This window comes from Nasonia vitripennis, chromosome 1 (assembly GCF_009193385.2).
Source record: "Nasonia vitripennis strain AsymCx chromosome 1, Nvit_psr_1.1, whole genome shotgun sequence".
Lineage (NCBI taxonomy): Eukaryota > Metazoa > Arthropoda > Insecta > Hymenoptera > Pteromalidae > Nasonia > Nasonia vitripennis.
Window position 1 is genome coordinate 4,283,448 of NC_045757.1, and position 18,686 is coordinate 4,302,133.

The window sequence follows — 18,686 nt, forward strand, 5'->3', positions numbered from 1 at the left end:
ATCGCGCGCGCGCGAAAAAAATGGAGAAACTTGTTATAAACGTGTACAGAAGAAGAAAAGGATGCGCGTCTAGTTAGTACATAGAGAGAAGACAGGCCAGTAAGGAAAAACGGCGAAGGGAGAAAACCGGCCGCGGTTATACAGTAACCGAATCCACGACGCACGAACTGACCGCGACGACGTCGTATACTAGCGAATCCAGTTTGCCGCTCGATGACATCTCGCGTATCGCGCTGCAGCTTTTTCCGCCCCGATAATTCGCGTCTTCGGTTTCAGGAAGAGACGAGGGAGAAAGTGCTGCAGCTAGTTGGGAACAATGAGCGCGATAAATCTCGCCGCACACGGGCTGATGTGTGTGTTGCGCGCACGGCGTCGAGCCGGAAATTGCGTCGAGATGCGTTTTAGGGGGGTAGAGTCTAGGGTCTTGGGTAATTTATCGACTGGAGATGTTGCTTCGGAGTTTCGTGGACTAATTGAACAAAGCTTCGCAAGCGTTGGTAATCAGCGAGTGTTGAGACGCTGCAGTGAGTAATTGTATAACTTAATTGTTCGTTTTCAGCCCCGAGCGATCGAGGATCTGCGGCGGTGGACTTCCGCGGAGGCGTTGGGCGACGTGACGGTGGCGCCGGACTGCATGTCCCGCATCCTGGCTGACAACGCGATGGACGATAGCCAACCGGTCGATCACAAGCTGCCTAGTCCCGAAGAGCAGGTGCAGGCTGTCGCCCTCAAGTGAGTGTCATGGACTTTTTTTAACATTTACCATAATTTTATGCGACATTACCATCCGTCGGTAATTACTAAAATTCTACTTGATCCTTGCAGATTCCCAGCGGAGATAGTAGCAGTGGACGTGAGCGGTAAGGGCTTCCATCGAATGTCGATGCGGCGGAAGTCGATGCACACAGGCCAGGAGTCGCAGGACACGGTGAAGAGGCGATCGAGGCCGAGGAGGCCGCGCGGCAAGAGACGAAACACCATCGCCGGTACCGATCAGAAAGAAATTCGCCAAGCAGTCGGAGGGTTAGTAAACTACACGTCCGCTATATTTCAAAACAGCATTCGTACGATCTCCGAATTCCCGAGACAATGGACCGATCGATAACGGGCCGGCGCCATTCGTCACGCTCGATAAGATCGAGCGAATTCCACGCGTGGATGTTAGGCGCTTATAAGACAAAACGAACGGGAACCGTGAAGCCGCTGCTGGTTTATCTGATGCCACTTAAGGCCATTAGCGGATCAAACGCCTTTTCGCTCTGTGCAGCACCGGTTCATCACTGCGTAAAGTACATACGGTTTACTTGTACGCGAGGGAGATACATCCCAACAGATAGGGGATCAGCGAGCGCCTCGGCCGGAAAAGCTCGCCGCTTATCCAGGCTGTGCCCTAGAGTTCGGAGCTTGCGGTTGTAGAGCTTTTGATCTTCAACGGGAAATGCTTTTTGGTTTTTGTTTCCATCGATTTAGAACTGAGACAATGGCGTTTTGCATTTGCATTCGCAGTGGATCCGTTACTTAATGAGTCTCTCACGCGTTGCATCAATCCCTTCTTCCGAGAATTATACGAACCGCGAGCAGAAGACTTCATGAATATTCATTCACGCGTTTCCAATAATACTTTCTAGAAAACCGCGCTAGGCTAAATTAAAGCGTCATGAATTGATTCTCTTACGTATCAGGAAGTCCCAAGAATTTTCATAACATTTATCACAGTCACGTTTCAACGTGGTTCAAGCGCCGCGAGAAGTCGTTTTTCATCGTCGTAATTATGCGAATGAATTGCAGGGAAGCGACGGCAGACGAGCCGGAGGAGGCGCAAGCGAGTGGCGTCTCAAAGCGGACCCCCCGCTCGGCCAGCACCGATTTATTGGGTAGCGGAGGAAGCAAGAAGGACTCGCCAGTCGAGAAGAAGTCGCACTTCAACACGCTCAAAGCCTGGGGACGCTCCAGGCTCAAGCTCATCAGTCCCAAGTCTAGCCAGCAGAATCACGCGGTAAGTGTCGGTTTAAGGTTATGTTCGATTTCATCAGAAAACGAAGATTTTTTTAACGGAATATGTTTATTTTTTATCGCGCATCTTCACTGACTCTTTAATTCAAATGGGATTACAGCACTCGGACGTCAATGCGTCGACCACATCTCTGTCAAGCATCGCTATGGCTTCCCGTCAGCAGGTCGTGGATGACGATATTCACGTCGTCGAAGACGTGGTCATGTATGAAACACTGACGATTGGTCGACGTTCACGTCGAGAGGTTCTGACACACGAACGCAAGCCCAGCTCGTCGAGTTCCACTGCCTCGAGTATCCAGAAACCTCTGGCTCTACAGCAGACTAACGGCCCAACGACGAGTCTGTCCAAGGACGAGGAGCCAGAGAAGATGTCCGGTTCGCTGGCGACACAACAGTCGAGAAGGGATAGCGTGAAGCTGAGAGAAAGCGCTGCTGAGAGACGCGAACGAAGGAAAGCCAGCAGTCGAGCTGATGAACCACCGCATTCGAGCTCCGGAAACTGGAGTGCCTCTTCCGAGAGTGGCAGGGCCAGCATCGGTAGCGAGACGACTACCACCACACATCCGCCAAGGTTTGTTATATTTGATTTTAATCCAAGTTTCTCAATTTTCCGATTTTCTGGACACTTGTTAATTATTTTAAACTAAAAACTGTATAGAGATTCTAAGGAATTCAATAGTTTCTTGTCTTACATCCATAAATTACGCAAATGTACTCAGAGCCTCGCGAGGTACTAGTACCTTTCGACTATAGACTCGGCCTCTATAATGCTGCAACAGTGTTTGCTCGTCTCTGTTTGCGGAACACAAATATTTGACCGCTTCTCCTCTCCGTGATGTGATCGCGCGCGTTATCCCAAGCAAACACGCCAGCTCAATCAAAAATGCTAAGCGTGTACACATCCGCGCGCATTTGTACAAAAAGAACTTTTTTTCCCAACCTGTTTGTTACAATACACGCTAAAACATTTTTTTGATCGATATTTAACTAATTTTTATTTTCCACTTTTCAGATCGACGACGACAGCATCGATCGGCACATCATCGACATCTCTGTCCCACGCGCGTCGCTTCAAGGGACGGGATACTTCGGCTTCATCATCGGTGACGTCGGAAGGTACTTTAACTCCCGACATAATCCAGGACATCAGCGCGGTGCCGTTTTCGGACGACGGCGAGACCTCGTCGGTGTATTCCTGCGACACCGAAGGATACTACACGTCCTTCCATGTGGATTCGGGCCTGAAGACTCTTCGTGAAGAGGAACCACCAATGCCACAGAGTCCGCTGACCAAGTCCAACGAAGTCCAGTCGGACCCGACCTCGCCCATGATGGAAAACGAATACGAACTCTTCGGTAGGGGTTCGACCTCTACGACTACCAGCTCAGCTGGTACCGTTTGTACTACGCTCATGGCGCCACCCCCGCCTGAGAGGAAGTCCAGCTTGACCGTCGTTGCTATGGTAAGTTTCACGTTAATCCTCTACTATCCACGAGAATATGACGAAAATTCTTAACATTTCGTTTTTTAATAACAGGTTCACGGACAAAAGCAAAACGGCGGTGAGTCACCGGACAGTGGGCACAACACGTCCTCTTCGCCCGTCGAGTCCGCTTCTAGTCCGGCCTGTACCGGCCGATCCTGCTCCGAGTTCGAGTACTCGGAGTCGAGCGACCTCGAGGGCTGCGAACGAATCGAACGAATCCGTTCCAAGACTGCCATCAACACTAGCCGTATACCTTCAATGTGCGTCATCACACCCCCAGGCTCCGATGACGAGCACAACCATCATCACCATCGTCACCATCACAAGGAACATCATCACTCCAAAGACCAGAAGCAGAAAAAAGACAGAAACGCCAGTCCAGGATCTGTTCTCATGTCCGCCACCGTTGGAACCTCCAAGATGGAGGTCATCAACGGACAGGACAAGAATCTTTATGCTACGGTTCAGACCGTCATGGCTCCAGCGAGCTCTAATAACAACGTTGAGAAAAGTAATTGATTTTGTACTTTTAAATTTCCATATCGACAGATTCCTACCATAACGACAATGAGATTTCGAATACTAAATGTAATTTAATTTGTAGCACCCACAGAACAGAACAGCAATAACAACAATATCAACAACAACAATAATAATCAAAAGATCAGTCCTCTGAGCGGCGTGTTAGGCAAGCTTCGCGGTGTTCTGCCAGGCAGGAAACACCAGCAGAAGCCGATTACAGCGCAAGAAGCTGGCCAACAACAGCATAATCACAACAACAATCCGCAGCCGGACTCCGGCGACTATGTGACCATAGCCGACGTGAGGAACAATAACGACAAGAGGCGGCAGGATAACGGCGGACTGACGACTGTGAGGCCGTCGGCCGGTGTCACCTACGCTAATGCCGATCTGTTCAGGCGAGATGCGGAGTATGTGAGTCTCAGTGAGCTGCCGAAAAAGCCCGATTCGTCGCTCGAGAGGCGAAGACAGGGTGCTCGGGTCACATTAGATTCCGAGGGTAAAGTTGTTTACTCGTCAGACAGTCTCAAGAGGAGGAAGGGCGCGCACACCACCTTCATTCCAGGTTTGTTTCACTTGAAATTCTCACCTTACAAGCTACATGACAATCTCTAACAAAACTATTTCTCTGTTTCAACCAGGGCCATTCGTAAAGGAAGGCCCTTCGTCACCAGCTCCCTCTCCACTGCTTCACCGGGCCCACATCACACCTCGCGCGGTACAGCGCACTGCCCCGGATGCCGTCGATGGCGAAGCTAAACCCGCCTCTGAACCCACCGTCGCTCCCCAGCAGCAGCAGCAGCAACAACAGCAACAGCCACCGCAACAACCAGGCAAAGTGATAATCCGTGCAGCCAAGTCCCCGGAACGGGCCTCGAGTCCCGACTACGTTCGAACCCCGTCGACGGTCGTCGGGCCCACCAACGCGACGACGACGCAGCGCCAGACGCGCCAAGGCGCCTACGTTAACGTCCAGGGTGCTCCCGACGAAGGTAAGACAGCGACCCGGAACACTACGCCCCGCAAGCAGTCGACGAAAGCGTCGCGCGCGATCAGAACTGTACCCGATTCCAGATTTGGCGACGCGGAAAACCGGCCGCCAGATGGCGTCAAGCGCGGTAAACATCCTATGACGCTCAGGTTTAGGCACAACAAGACGTTGTCCGTCGACCGCAAGGTGTTAAAACCTAGCGCGCGACAGATGGCGCTACTGCCCAAGGGCCTCATACCTAATGGAAATACGCCCAAATTGATCAGAAGGTTACCAATGCCGGATCCGATCGTAGAACCGGTAGACAAGGAGAACAGCGAGTCCGCGGCGAACGCGACAGTGGTAGACGATAGCGAAGCTAAGATAACGGAAACGCCGCGGATCGAACGGAAGCTCAAGCGCAGCGAGAGCTATCGAATGGCGAATAGCCCGATCATGTTCATAAAGAAGTTTTCGAGCGGAGGCAGCTCTTCGGCGTCTTCCGACAAAGCACACTCGCAGAAAATATTCCGAACCGCGTCAGAAGAGCTCAGGGAGGACTTGCTGAAGGAGAGGATCAACTATCCGGAGACAGTCGCGAGTCCCGAGCCTGGAACCGACGTTGAAGTCGAAGTAACGGTCACTTTGGACGACTCGGGCGATTCGTCGAGTGTTATCGGTAGCGCAAAAACGTTACCGCCGCACAGTCCCAGACCCAGGACGATAGACCTGGAACCGGCAAGGGTGTTGAAGTACTCGGGCACGGATACGGAGATCTGGTGAGGAGGTCGGACGGGATTGTTCATATTATGACTTAGAACAAATAGATATCAGCAAATCCGAATAGGAAAAATCCGATCCTCAAAGAACAAGACGTCCGATAGTTCTTTCCCAAAAGTCGATTACTAAGCTCTCTACTCATCGTCTTGAGAAACCATAATAATCTCTCGGGGTTTCTTCTATAGAGTCACTGACGTCAGAAGCTGCGTGTGTCCGGGAGTACGCTTACTCGCAGGGGCTCTCCTCGTATCGGCCTAAATAGATTACTCACAGTTCTCCTCATTGCCGGTCACGTTTTCACACGCGCGCTTCGTACACCGATAACTTTCTCTCTCTCTCTCTCTTACCCTCAGGTTTTTCCACGTTACTCCTTATCTCTTTCTCGCTCTTGCTATTTTTCCCGCTTCAAAAGCGATCTTTGTTCCTCCCGTTCCCTCCTCGGGCATAATTTGCTTAGCTGGCAGATAATAAGTGCGTCCGCGTTCGTAAAAATTCGTCTATGCGATCATCGCTCACGTCAATCATACTCATTCTAATCGGCTCTTCTATACTCATCACTCAGGCATCCGAGCACGTTGAGGAAAGAGAGACCACGACTTGGTAACAGTTTCGCGCCGATATCTGCCCGGCGGCTCTTTTTCGAATTTCTGCTGCTCGAGCACTTACTGCACGCGGGCGCCAAAAAAAACCATCGCCTTATCTCCCTACTTTGTGTACGAGAGAAGCTCGCGATGCTTCCGTGCGCGCGTCTCATTATCTATACATGTCGTGTCCCTCTTCAGAACCATAGGAAAACCCCCGCGAACTCGCGAGCTTATCTCCTAACCCGCGCGCCTATGTGGGCCAAGTTTATTTTTTCACCAGTCGATCTGCGACGCTATCGGTCGGTCGTCGTCGTAATTACCACTATTTAAATCGGCAAAGAGTGCGCCGATGCAATTACATAAGCCCGACGATGTAAATAGCGTCGCGATAAGCCATCCTCCGATGGTCCAGATCCGAATTCTTTTTTCTCTCTCTCGAGAGCTGTATCGCTCGATTTACGTAAATTAACGCAAGGGCGCTCAAAAGATCCCGTCGGTGCAAGGCCTCGATCGTGATAGAGAATCATATTAACCGTATAAGAGCACGTACGCGTAATCCAATAATATAGCATACAGCGAAACCAAGTAATGCGTCGAAGCAAAGATCGGATCGGATTTTTCTTCGACGCGTCCTTCGCATTATGCAACTCGGGCCTGCAATTGCGTGCGAGAAAGAGAGTAGGTAGTATCTGTAATGCGTGCCGGGGAATATAATGCACTAATAGCGCCGGCAAAAGAGATAGCGCGAGAGAGCGCACGGGGAAAAGATATTATACGCATATATACTTAAGCGGAGATAGCAGGCGCATTGTTTTGATCGTAGTCGAGGGGTGACAGAGTATAGTGCATGGCAACGGCGACGCTCTCGTGTTGGTCCTTATTTATGGGATGACGATGATGCCGAGGCTGATTCACGCAGAGATGCACTTGCGTGATTGATCGGCTTGGCTTAGGGCTTTCTTTGTTTACGAATCGAACATAACCTCAAATGCTGCTCGCGTTATCGCTCTCGTTGTACATGTACACAATCTCTCTCTCTCTCTTTCTCTCCCGATGTATACGACCTTCACGTGAGCTTTACACGACCCTTGGCACGTTCGCATTTTCCGAGTGATTCACCGGTGCATCGTACTCCGGCAATTTTTCCGGACCGGTCGACAACCTCGACGCTCCGGCGTATCTTCCGTCTTCCTTTCTTTTTTTCAAAATCAGCCAGGCGCGACTGTTCTTATGTACGTATACATGCATAGACACTCTGCTGCGGGGGAGGAGGAGCCATGGAAAAGGCCGCGAATGTCGTATATTTGCGGAGAGACTTGCTTACTTAGCGCGTTCCTCTTTTCCCTCCGCGCGTCTCTTCCGCACGAGACGCATCGCTCAACAGGCCGGCTTTGTTGCGTCAGATTGAAAAACGACGAGTGCTTATCCCCCGGTCGCGATGCCATCGAGCGATATACCGTAACGTCCCTGTATTTAGTTGGCAACTGTATGCAATCGGTGGGAAATTAAAAATTTGCCCGGGTGTAAAGAAATAGAACGCGTTTTATTGAGGAAACGCGGCGGGGATGACTCTGTTTATTATTAGAAAGAGTGTATAGCGATATTTTCAAGGTTGGTGCTTTGTGTGGTGGAAACATTTTTCAGTCTCGGTTTGATTATCTAATAATAAGATAGTCGTATATACACTCGTGATTGGGGATTCAAAATACCGGGAGGTTATTGAGGTCATTTGCACAATGTCTGAAATATCCGCAAATACAGAGTTATTACGTGAATCTCGTGATTACATATTTTCGTTCAATCATACTTATTATGATCGCATAAACCTCAAATCAGCTTGATTTTCAAAGACTTCCAAAGTCAAAAAGTTATCAACGCCTTCGAATAACTCTGGACTCGAATATTAAAAAATATTCTATCAAAAAATCGGAAGTACGAGATAATCAACGATCGTTTCCGTTCCTGCATAATCGCTTAATTCTTATCTCGCTCGATAATTGAATTCGCTCAATCATCAAAACATCAATCTTATCTCGAATCGTCTGCAAAATTCCCCCCGCATTCCAACGTCCTAATCGAAATCGAATCGGTTACACAATAGTAAACCGGCTCATTTGGCGCAAAAAAAGTCGATCGGCAAAACAAGCGACGTTTCGGCACTGCATAGACGAATAATACGACAACGTTGGCGAGTGGGAGTTAGTATACGAAAAAATTGGCGCACGCGGCATGTGTCAAGTGTGTCAAGCTGATAAGGCGCCACGGGGAGCTTTCGCGGTGGTGGGAAAGCTTGTTGCTAGACAGACGGTCGCCGCCGCCACGATACTTACGACCGACAACCGAACTCGACGCTGCGCCAGTCGTGATACGGCAGCGCGACTGTTCGCGCTGCTCCTGCGTAGTCTCTCACAAAGTTGAAGGAATATCGAGTATAGGAGTTGGATTTTTTTTTTTTATTTTGAGTAAGAAGATCGCAAAATCGGTTGCAAGCATCATGCTGGCGAGGCACCTTCTGTTTCTGGCAACGCGACGACCCAGTAAGTTTTAATTTAAGCTTTTTGATTTGCTTAAAAAGCAATGTTTTATATTTTTATTCGTTGAATTTTGGCATCAATCATTCTTTCATTCAAGCTTCGCATCACAAAAAAAAAAATAATCACATGGTTTTACGATCGGCTCTTGGTAGTCATTAAAAACTTGGATAAATTCAATGAATAAGTAAATAAAAAAAGCGCCGATTTCCGAGTGTCTGGTATCTTGCATATATACTTCGCCCGCGTGGTGCATCGCTCGCGTTCCAATCGTCGCTGCGTTTATTAAACAACGCAGATTCGTTCAATTATTCGGCCGTTCGAGTGTAAATAGTGGAATGCTCCGAGAAAAATCAATTATTACGAAGCAAACCAAGCATATATACTCTATATAAATCTACATTCTACTATCCTGTTCGAATCAATTTTGTTAAGAAATCAAAATACAAACGATCATTCCAAAATCCCGTAAATCCCTTATGCGAATCGGCAATTAGACCATCAACGCTCTCATCCAATTTACAGCAAATAGCCATCCGACCAGCAACATCCTCCACTCGTTTCCGGGATCATTGACAAAAACACAGTCGCCGCTGCATAAAACAATAATACGTCGAGGCTTTCTTATTCACATTCACGCGCATATAAACCGAGAGAATATAAGCGTCCAGTGTATAGCAGAAGAAAACAGATTTATCAAATCTTCCGTACTTTTCCTCCCGAGACGCATTATACACTATAGCGTGCACCCGAGTGCATCGTGTAGGCGCTTCGTTTTTCGCTCCCGGCTTTTTTCAGCTTATCGCTATTCTATAAATTGCCGAGCGCGACGCAAAAATCCGCGCTATAATGCACAAGAATGATTTCGCTTGTTTCCGATGCGGTTTTGCGAGTTGCATAACGTTGCGGTTTTTTTCCGCGCGCGGTTTAGGAAATCGTCGCGATGCTTTGTGCGTGTGTAACGAATTTCGGTCAGAAAAATATTCACTCCTTGTTCGATGTCTGGATGAAAGAAAGGCCTGGTACACGAATCTTGCGATTACGTATTTTTCGTTTTAATTGCAGCACCGATTACGATTACATAAGGTGTCATAATCGACACCTTCAGACGTCCTTTGACTGAATTCGACGTCGTCATCGTCGCAAGGACAGTCAAGCAACGAATTATTAATTAATTCTATCCAATCGCTTTATTTTAAAATTCAAGCAGTTTAGCATATTCGTTTTCTACATAAATCGCTCGTGCAAACTGCAAGCACGCGATAAGCAACGATTCACTCGCACTCGGCCTTGATTTCACTCATCGATCTATAGTCAGCACGCGCGCTTTTTCGAAGCAATTTTTCTTCCGCTCGTCGAGAAAATTCTCTGGCACAAAATCCGCTCACTCGCCCCATTATCGCTCGACCCGATTAGCCCCGAGTCATCCGACGCCGAATCTCGTGTTTTTCGCTCTTTTCAATTATGCGAGCATTTAAATGCTCGTAAAATTTTAATAATCAGCCACACCGGTTTATCCTTATCCGCTATGCTGTTGCTCTCGACTGCAACGCATAATCCAAATTCCAAGACACGCCGTGTGTATTTCTGTTAAAAAAATATCAACGCAACCGTTCGTTAGCGAAAGCGCCGCTAGGTGGCGCATAGCTTGAACTTCACCCTTAAACGAAAAATGAATACGCCGTGTTTACGTTTTCTTCTTCTTAGTTGTGAAAATTCGAACGAGATAAAGAGAGATAAAAATTTGATATTTTCAATTCGAGGCAAACAACACGTCGCTATTCGCTTTTCCCGCTTATCGTCGCCTACGCGCGATAAAAGACTTTTGCGAAGCACGCGAGAAACAGTAAACAAAAAAAAAAAATCTGTAGTGAAATAATGCTGAGATCGTCTTTTACTCCCACGCATGCGCTGTTAGTTTTTTCCAGTAATACGGGACTTTTGCAAATGCCGAGAGATAAGAGGGAAGAGCACGTGTCGAAGCGGGTGTAATCGCGAGTTCAAATGTCAGATTCACCTCAAACGGTTCGGTTTCGCGTCGCCTCGCTCTCGTCCATAAAATGACCTGGTATATTTACTGAGAAGCGATAAGGGCTATACATTGTTCGCGGATATCAATAGCAGAGAGAAATGAATTTCGTGAAAAATTTCAATCGGCGGAATTTACGGCGGAAAATATATTCTTCTCTCTTCTGAAAACCCGTTGACGTATGCATATACATTTAATGTGATTCGTTATTCTAAGTACACATCAAGTCATCGAAAACCCTTGCGCGATGGAGCCACGACGAATAAGTTCGTTGTTTGCCGGGGGACAAAAAATCAGTGTATCTGTGCCAAATTGATTATATATACGTAAATCTGACGATTAGATATCGATTCAATAATTAGGAACAGCGGCAATTCGCCAAATATCAGCTGTTTACGAATAATTATCAACGCGCTGGCGATAAAGCCGAGAGGAGGGGATTCGTAATTGAAAGAGATACGCGCGCACACGGGAAGCCGAAAACAAATCTTCGGTGATAAACACGTGGAGGCTGGGCTATCGGGGCTGTTATCAAACTAGCGCATAATTGATATCTCTGTACCGCAATTTGATGAAATTAAAAATCTGATTCTCTCCTGAGGCTGATCCCGTGATCTATATAGCGATTAGGTCCGTATCAGCTGTTTTCACGAAAATCTCGGACGGATTATGCGAAATGTGTTATGTTTGATGGGTTTCGCAAGTCGATGAAGAGAAGTGGGGCGGAAAGCTGTCCGTATCACGCGAGCGAAGTTGCGAGAAAGTCGGACTCGCGGAAAAAGTACGTTGCCCCCGACGATTAAGTCATCGCTTATTTACCTCTGTTGCGCGCATTATCTTGAATTTCCCAATCAGCTATTCGTTTGTCGTAGTTTCAGTCGCCCTGGCTCTCGTGGCGGGAAATTCGAATTCGAAATTATTCCAAATTCATGTGTACCGATAAGAAGAACAACCCCCCTGGTAGAAATGACCCTAAGAACTGGCCATTTATTAGGTAGTAATTAGGTTAAATCCTAAGAACTGCCCAGTTACTAGCCTGTTCTTAGACTCATTTCTACCAGGGCCTAAGCACCTTGCGAAAATCCAGATCTGTCCGAAAAAAAGCTCGTGGCACACGACCGATCGGCTTATCTCGTGGAAACATCGTAATCATATGTAGAAAAAAAAAACGCCTCGCAGCCGTAACTCAAAGTAGGACACGAGCTACAGATTAGAAAAAGTTCACGCCTCCTACTTACATCTTTCTTTCTTTCGTCTTTTATCTCCATTGCGTCAAAATGCGAAAGCTTGATTTATCGTGAACGAAGATAGCGAAGAAATGTATTATCAATGCATTGGTATCCCATAAGTGACGGATTAGAAATTGATATCCCTGGAATCGGAACGTTCTGACCGTGGAAATTCGACTCGGTGAAATGCGTATTTTATGTGTATACGATTAGGGCGCACAATGCACAGGTATAGATGGTATTTGCACGACGGATTTTAGTACAAAAAGACACCGCCAGGTGGCGCATAGTTAAGAAAACCTGCAAGAGATACGGTATTGTAGCGGTTTGTCGTGCAAATGACGTCTTCGTACAAACGTTTAGAACCAGATACTGATTCCGCTGACGTGTGAGTCCAAGCATTGATTAAATAGATAATCCATATAGTATTATTACTCGTCATATGGAGGATTCAGCGTCTGGTTTGCAATAAGACTTCGAGCAAAGCCGAAGATGAAGCAATTAAATGTAAATACGCTTTATGAGGTTGTACAAATCATTCTATATATTATTATAAAAAAGAAAACATCGGCCGTGAGTATTAATTAACCCAGTGTTGGTCGCTGTCGCTCTCGCATGTCGAGTGTAATGCAATTTACGAAGCAAAATAATATTTTAAATTAGAAAGTCTACGAGAAATGAATTTTAACGATTAACTATATGTACAATACTATCATCGTCGCTGCCTGGTAAGCTCGCGTTGTAAGTCTGTGGATGTTCATTGGAGTGACTAACCCTCGACTAACTTCCTCGGGAGACTTCGTCGGTCTTCAATAATTTTTTTTATTTTTTTTACGAAACAACCGATGCCGATTTCGAGGAAATGAATGTATTATTATTGTTTTTTGTTTTTTAATGGCTTGGCTTATGTGTATTTTTTTGCAACAATAACACCTGTGCACCATAACCAGGCTTTTCGTTGGCACGAAATTTTTTTTTGTTTTTGGTTTGAGACTAAAATTACAGAGGCATCTCGAGGACATGTACTTACAACACGGGACGAGGGCACGAGAGATTTTTAGCGTATCTGTATATAATACATGTTGTATATGTGTTTTATCTTTTAAGTTTTTTTCTCTCTCTTTTACATACTCTTTGTACCTTTCTCGTTTCTTTGTCTGACTACAATAGTGTAAGATTGTAATTTGTACATGTTTTTATTGTTAATATTTTGTCTTGTAAATACTTGTCGTAGACTTAATCGTGCCATCTGTCCTGAACAGAAGTGTATTACGCAGATTTATTATTAATTTTTTTTGCACTTCATTAGTTTATTTTTTATTATTATAGCTATAGACGATTTATTAGCTCTCATTATCATCATCGATATAATAAGCGATATGTATTGTGAATAGCTTTTGTTCTTTTATTAAAAAAAAGAGAGTCTCATCTGTACATATTATCTGTTTTCGTTTTTTTTTCTCACAAATCTCCCGCACTTCTCATTCTACATTATACAGCACACTGCACAGAACATGTACTAATTTTTTTTTATTGTTGTTTTACCAATCATTTCTAGGCCTGTAAATACATGTATAACGCCTTTGCTCTCTGCGCACGGGTAAAACTTTCAGCTCGAAATTCAAAATTACAATACAAAGCAATGTTTTTGAATCCTTTCTCTTGCATTTTTGTCTTGTGTTCTTGTCATTTTGGTTTTCTTGCATTTTTTGTGTGTTACGTCACTCGTGCGTTGATATATGAAATGAAAAATACAAACAATGCACCAATGCACCCCATTCACGTGTGCAGCACCTTCATATAGTAACTTTCATCTATCATAGTTGCATATAAACCACATTCACGGTGAGTACATTTTTTTTCTCATTCCACGCACGTTTTTAACTCTCGAACATCTACTCGTTTTACTTCGAAGTGAACTGCATTTTTAATTCTTCTATCTGAATGAAAAGAAAACGTTGACTCGACTGGACCCTTCGAAATAGAACTTGTTTTTTGTTCAAAGTAGATTGTTGTCGCTTTTGCATTAATTGCATTAACGCTTTACTTGTGTTTGTGCATTTTGGTATGGCGAGATTCGCTCTTAACACGGCTGATATGAAAAAAATGACTAACTTTTTTTTTGAATAACAATAAAAAATTTCTTGCTAAAATTTTTAAATTTTAAAATATTTGATAACTTGATAAAGCGTACTACATCTATATGTAAACTATCTGTTCATTGCAATCGTGATTGCTTTAAGGGTCTCTTATTCTCCAAAATTCCTCAATTTCAGCTGACATACCATCACCATAGCCCCTAGGCCCCTTATAAAAATGTGTCAATCTTTGTTACAGACAAGGCGTTGCTAGCGATCCAGCCAAGCGAGCCGGTCTCGACTTCGGCCTGTTCGAACCAGCAGCCCCAGCAGCATAAGCATCCGCAGCAACATCCCCAACAGCCACCCCCTTACGTCGGGCCACCCCAGGTTCACAAGCTGCACGAGGACTACCCTTACCAAGTGGTTCACCAGACTCATCAGCTCCAGTCTCAGTTGCGTCAGAATCTGCCAAACGCCAATAATCAGCATCAAGCTTACCACCATCACCAACAGCATCCGATGTACGCGCAGCACATAGTGGACCCCTACCAACAACTCATTTACGAAAATGCTCAGAACCAGGTCTACTCGAACTACACTGAGAAACAAAAGATGTACGCCCAGCAAATGCACAACCCAGTTCAGGGCTACAACAAAGCTAGTCAACAGCAACAGTTCTATACACTGCCAAACAGGAGGCCACAACGTGAAGTGATATTGGAGCCACCAAGAAGCATCACCCCCGACATTACTAGGGGTCTGGCCAGACACGGAGCTTTGAGCGCTGCGCACATGCTTGCCAGACAGGGACAGAAAGCTGGATCAGCCGAAAAAATCATCGCACATCACCATGGACAGGGTGGATACAACTGCCAAGCTGATCTGAATAGGAAGAACCTTGAACAGTTCGAGGCGAGGTGTAAGCCGAGTGCTCAGCAGCATCAGACGCCGGTGGACGTGAAAAACAGGTATGAATTACTCTCATTCTTATCCAAGTACTTTAAATAAAAAGAAAATACTACCATGGACCCCTAATAATGATCGACAAAGTAGGTTTCTGCGGACCCCTAACATTTTATCAACTCCACAGATTCGCTTCACCACTGGGTCTCTCTGCGCTGGGCTACCGATTTTTCGCTTCCACAATCCAAGATGGACTGAGAAGTATACCGATCTCTCCCATCGGTCCGGAGCACACAAACGGTTTCAAATCGTCTACACCAACGAGTGGAGTAGGTCGAGTGGCGCCCACGGTGGCCGAGCGCCTAGCATTGCAATCTCAGCGATGCGTCTCTCCGAACCCGGCCCTCGTGCAGCAACAACAACAGCAGCGTAGCGATTCACCTGCTAGCCTTGTTCTTTCGCCCATAAGGAGTACTATGTCTAATGAAGAACTCTTTGCGGCGATACACAAGTCCAAAAGGAGGCTGAACATCAAGGATGATCCGGAGAGTCTGTCACCCGCAGGATCTGTTACTTCGCTGTCCAAAGGACAGCAGGTCGTTGGCACGAGGCACAGCTGGAGCCCTGAGTCGCAGAAAGTACCAGAGGTAAGCGGCGTCAATCAAAGCAGTATAGAATGGCACTATCAATAACCTATAGCATGACTAATATTCTCTTGATTGAACTTTCAGATTCCCAAAACAGTGCTGTCGCCCTCGGCAACGTCGCGCATGGACTTCAAACGTCTCCTGCTGCAGCAGGCCATCAAGGCTGGTCCCACGCGCATCTCGGCCGCTGAGCAGCTCAAGCTCTCTCGTCAGCAGTGCCAAGACGCCCACCAACAGCAACAACCCTCATCGCCAAAGCCCAGCAATCAACAAATCCCGTTAACGAAGGTCTTGAGCCCCCGATCCGCCTGGAGGTTCCAGACACCAAGAACTGACGTGCTCTCGTCGACCATCATCGAAGACGCCGCAGCCGAGGAGAAGGCCATGAAACCCTCGCCCGAAACCCCTTCGCCAGTCTCCACCTTTCCACCGCCCTCGTCCAGGCGTCAGCTGGACCTCGGTACCTCCAGCACTGAAACTCGTGACATCGAGGAGCTGAAGAACTCCATCAACGACAGCAAGAGTCAGCAGCAGCGCAGCCTCGAGAAGCGAGAGAAGGAACTGGAGAACCGACTGCAGCTCGAAGCCGATCCCGTCAAGGCCATCGAGCACCGTCGCGTCAGCAACCAGCTCGCCAGGGCCCAGTTCCTCGCGACACCACCTTCTTCGGGCAGCGCCGTCCCACACAAGGATCTCTTCAGCAGGAGGTTCCGTGCACGTTCCGAGTCACCCCAACAGCACAACAGTGGGAACAATTCGGCAACTCGCGACCTTTCGCCCCCGAATGCCACGACGAACACAGCCAGCGGCGAGGGCGCGCTCGTCGCGCGCAGCCCTAGCGCACCTGCCCTCGAGACTGCCCTGTAATTATTATCGTTGTAGACGTTCTTTGATGGATGAGAGCTGTGTGAGGGCCTCGAATCGGTTCATCGAGGTCCAGGTGTTTTTCAAACGTATGAGTTGTTTATTATTTTTTTTATGCGTACGAATTATGTGGGTTATAGTCATCCGGTAGGGGGCGCTGATTGACTGCAGTCAACGGTTCTGATGGCGGAGATGTAGCCCTCGACGTTACTTTTGCGTGTGAGACCGTTAGTGATTTTGTCCGTTGCGTTGCGAAAGGAGTATTTCTCGTCGGTCCGTATCGAGTTTTTGTCTCCGGGTATGCGCAGAAGCTCGATAATTTTCATGAAAACGATGGGAATCGTCCGAAAGTTCTCAGAAAGTCTCCCGGACACCTCGATGTCGAAGGACGAGAATCTCTCTCTGTAATTATGATTTTAAAAACTCACTTTGTAAAACTTACAAACTTACCGAATTTTTAACATGTATCATACCTTACTTTTGTATGCTACACTCAACTTCGATATAGGTAAAAAAGTTACTCCACAATGTACAAGGCAAACGAAAATAAAACGTACCGTCACGTACGTTGGCCGTTTTTTAAAATTCACTTTTATACGAAATTTTTACAACTCAACGGGTATACATCTACAGTGTGCGCATCGTACGCTCATCGACGTATCGCCCGATCGACTGAGACACAACCTATGAGCGAAGCATGAGTTTCGTTCAATCGTCTTGTGTGTGACTGTGAAAGAAATGAATTCACGGCGGGCCGCCTTTTCCGCGACTCGCAACAACGTAGATAATTCTCTACGACTTTGTGGAGTGTACGGGAGAGCCAAGTCCGCTGCATCGGCAGCCTTTGAATAAGTTATGTTAATTTATTATTATTTTTTTACAAAAAGTAATTCGTGTATTCATATGTTGTAAAATGCGACGAAGCCTTGTAAATATACCGAAATTAGGGAGATGCGAGAGTTGTCGTCGGTTTGTATTTACCACACGTAACTTTGTATTAACGAATGCGTTCGAAAATGCCTTTCAACGTTATACTTTGCCTGTAAACTATGTGAAAAAGACTCTCGCATCTCCTTGAGTCAAATAATTTATATAATATATACACGTTACATTATGTACTTTAAACACTTGTAAAAGCTAGCTTAAAGTCTTGATCGCTTGCTGCTAGTCTAGTCTGGGTAGTTTAGGAAGACCTTCCTAAAGTCACTCCCGGCCGAGCTTTCATCGGAAACTTCGTAAGACCGGGAGCGATCCTCTCACTGATCAATCGAAGCGTCGAAAAATTCTTGTAAAATGACTCTCTATGCCATTCGCGAGTGATTACCCCGAGTACAGTTGGGAAATCGGCGACTATCGCTTTTGTGTAAGCATAGAGTCTTGCTTTTTTTATCTATATAAACATCGGACTCGCAAAAAACGTATACGTACGAGGAGAATACGTAACATTAATATATATATATATATTCTGTAATGAATTTAAAGAGCGTGTAGTTATAAAAACGAAAGAATCAACAAAGTTGCCTTAATTAAATTATTTAATGTCTATAGAACAAAGGTACGGATGTAGATTTTCTGAACGCCTGAATTCCTTTATCGTAAAAGAGACGCGCAATATGACTCATTTTTATCTCTAAAAACCCGCAAAACCTACTGCTCCTCCCTTCACCTCTTATTCACCCTTTTCCTATCATCTTCTAAGTAATAACGATGTAAAGATTGTAACTTATAGAGCTTAAGCCAATAATGACCATTTTGTACTTTGCTGAGAATAAATACAAAAATCAAATTTAACACGAAGTGTATTCATTCATTTATACACTTATATAAAAAAAACATTATTTAATTTCGTCTTTTGGACTCTTGATTCGTTGTTGTGCAAGATAGATTATTCTTAATAAGATTAATTAGTGCAATATCACTTGCGTAATGATTGATTGACTGTATCGGTTCAATAATATAATTGACTTCTGCAACAATTGTAAAATTATTTCAAGAGAATTAAAAAAAAGTAAACATTTTTACAAAATCAAACACGATATGACT

The 18,686-nt window shown here is 45.9% G+C and overlaps 1 protein-coding gene across 2 annotated transcripts in view; it reads left to right on the top strand.

Annotated features, from left to right (window-relative positions):
• LOC100117012 overlaps nucleotides 1-18,434 on the top strand; it is a 73,156-nt gene extending 54,722 nt beyond the window's left edge. For both annotated transcript variants that reach the window (XM_008214673.3, XM_031921886.1), the window contains exons 3-13: nucleotides 560-732; nucleotides 826-1,023; nucleotides 1,789-1,996; nucleotides 2,115-2,587; nucleotides 3,029-3,479; nucleotides 3,555-4,014; nucleotides 4,108-4,590; nucleotides 4,667-5,017; nucleotides 14,486-15,197; nucleotides 15,320-15,779; nucleotides 15,864-18,434. In XM_008214673.3, the coding sequence (XP_008212895.1) occupies nucleotides 560-732; nucleotides 826-1,023; nucleotides 1,789-1,996; nucleotides 2,115-2,587; nucleotides 3,029-3,479; nucleotides 3,555-4,014; nucleotides 4,108-4,590; nucleotides 4,667-5,017; nucleotides 14,486-15,197; nucleotides 15,320-15,779; nucleotides 15,864-16,646 (4,752 nt within the window). In that variant the 3' untranslated portion in view covers nucleotides 16,647-18,434. The remainder of the gene's footprint in view (nucleotides 1-559; nucleotides 733-825; nucleotides 1,024-1,788; nucleotides 1,997-2,114; nucleotides 2,588-3,028; nucleotides 3,480-3,554; nucleotides 4,015-4,107; nucleotides 4,591-4,666; nucleotides 5,018-14,485; nucleotides 15,198-15,319; nucleotides 15,780-15,863) is intronic.
• Nucleotides 18,435-18,686: the final 252 nt, after the last annotated feature.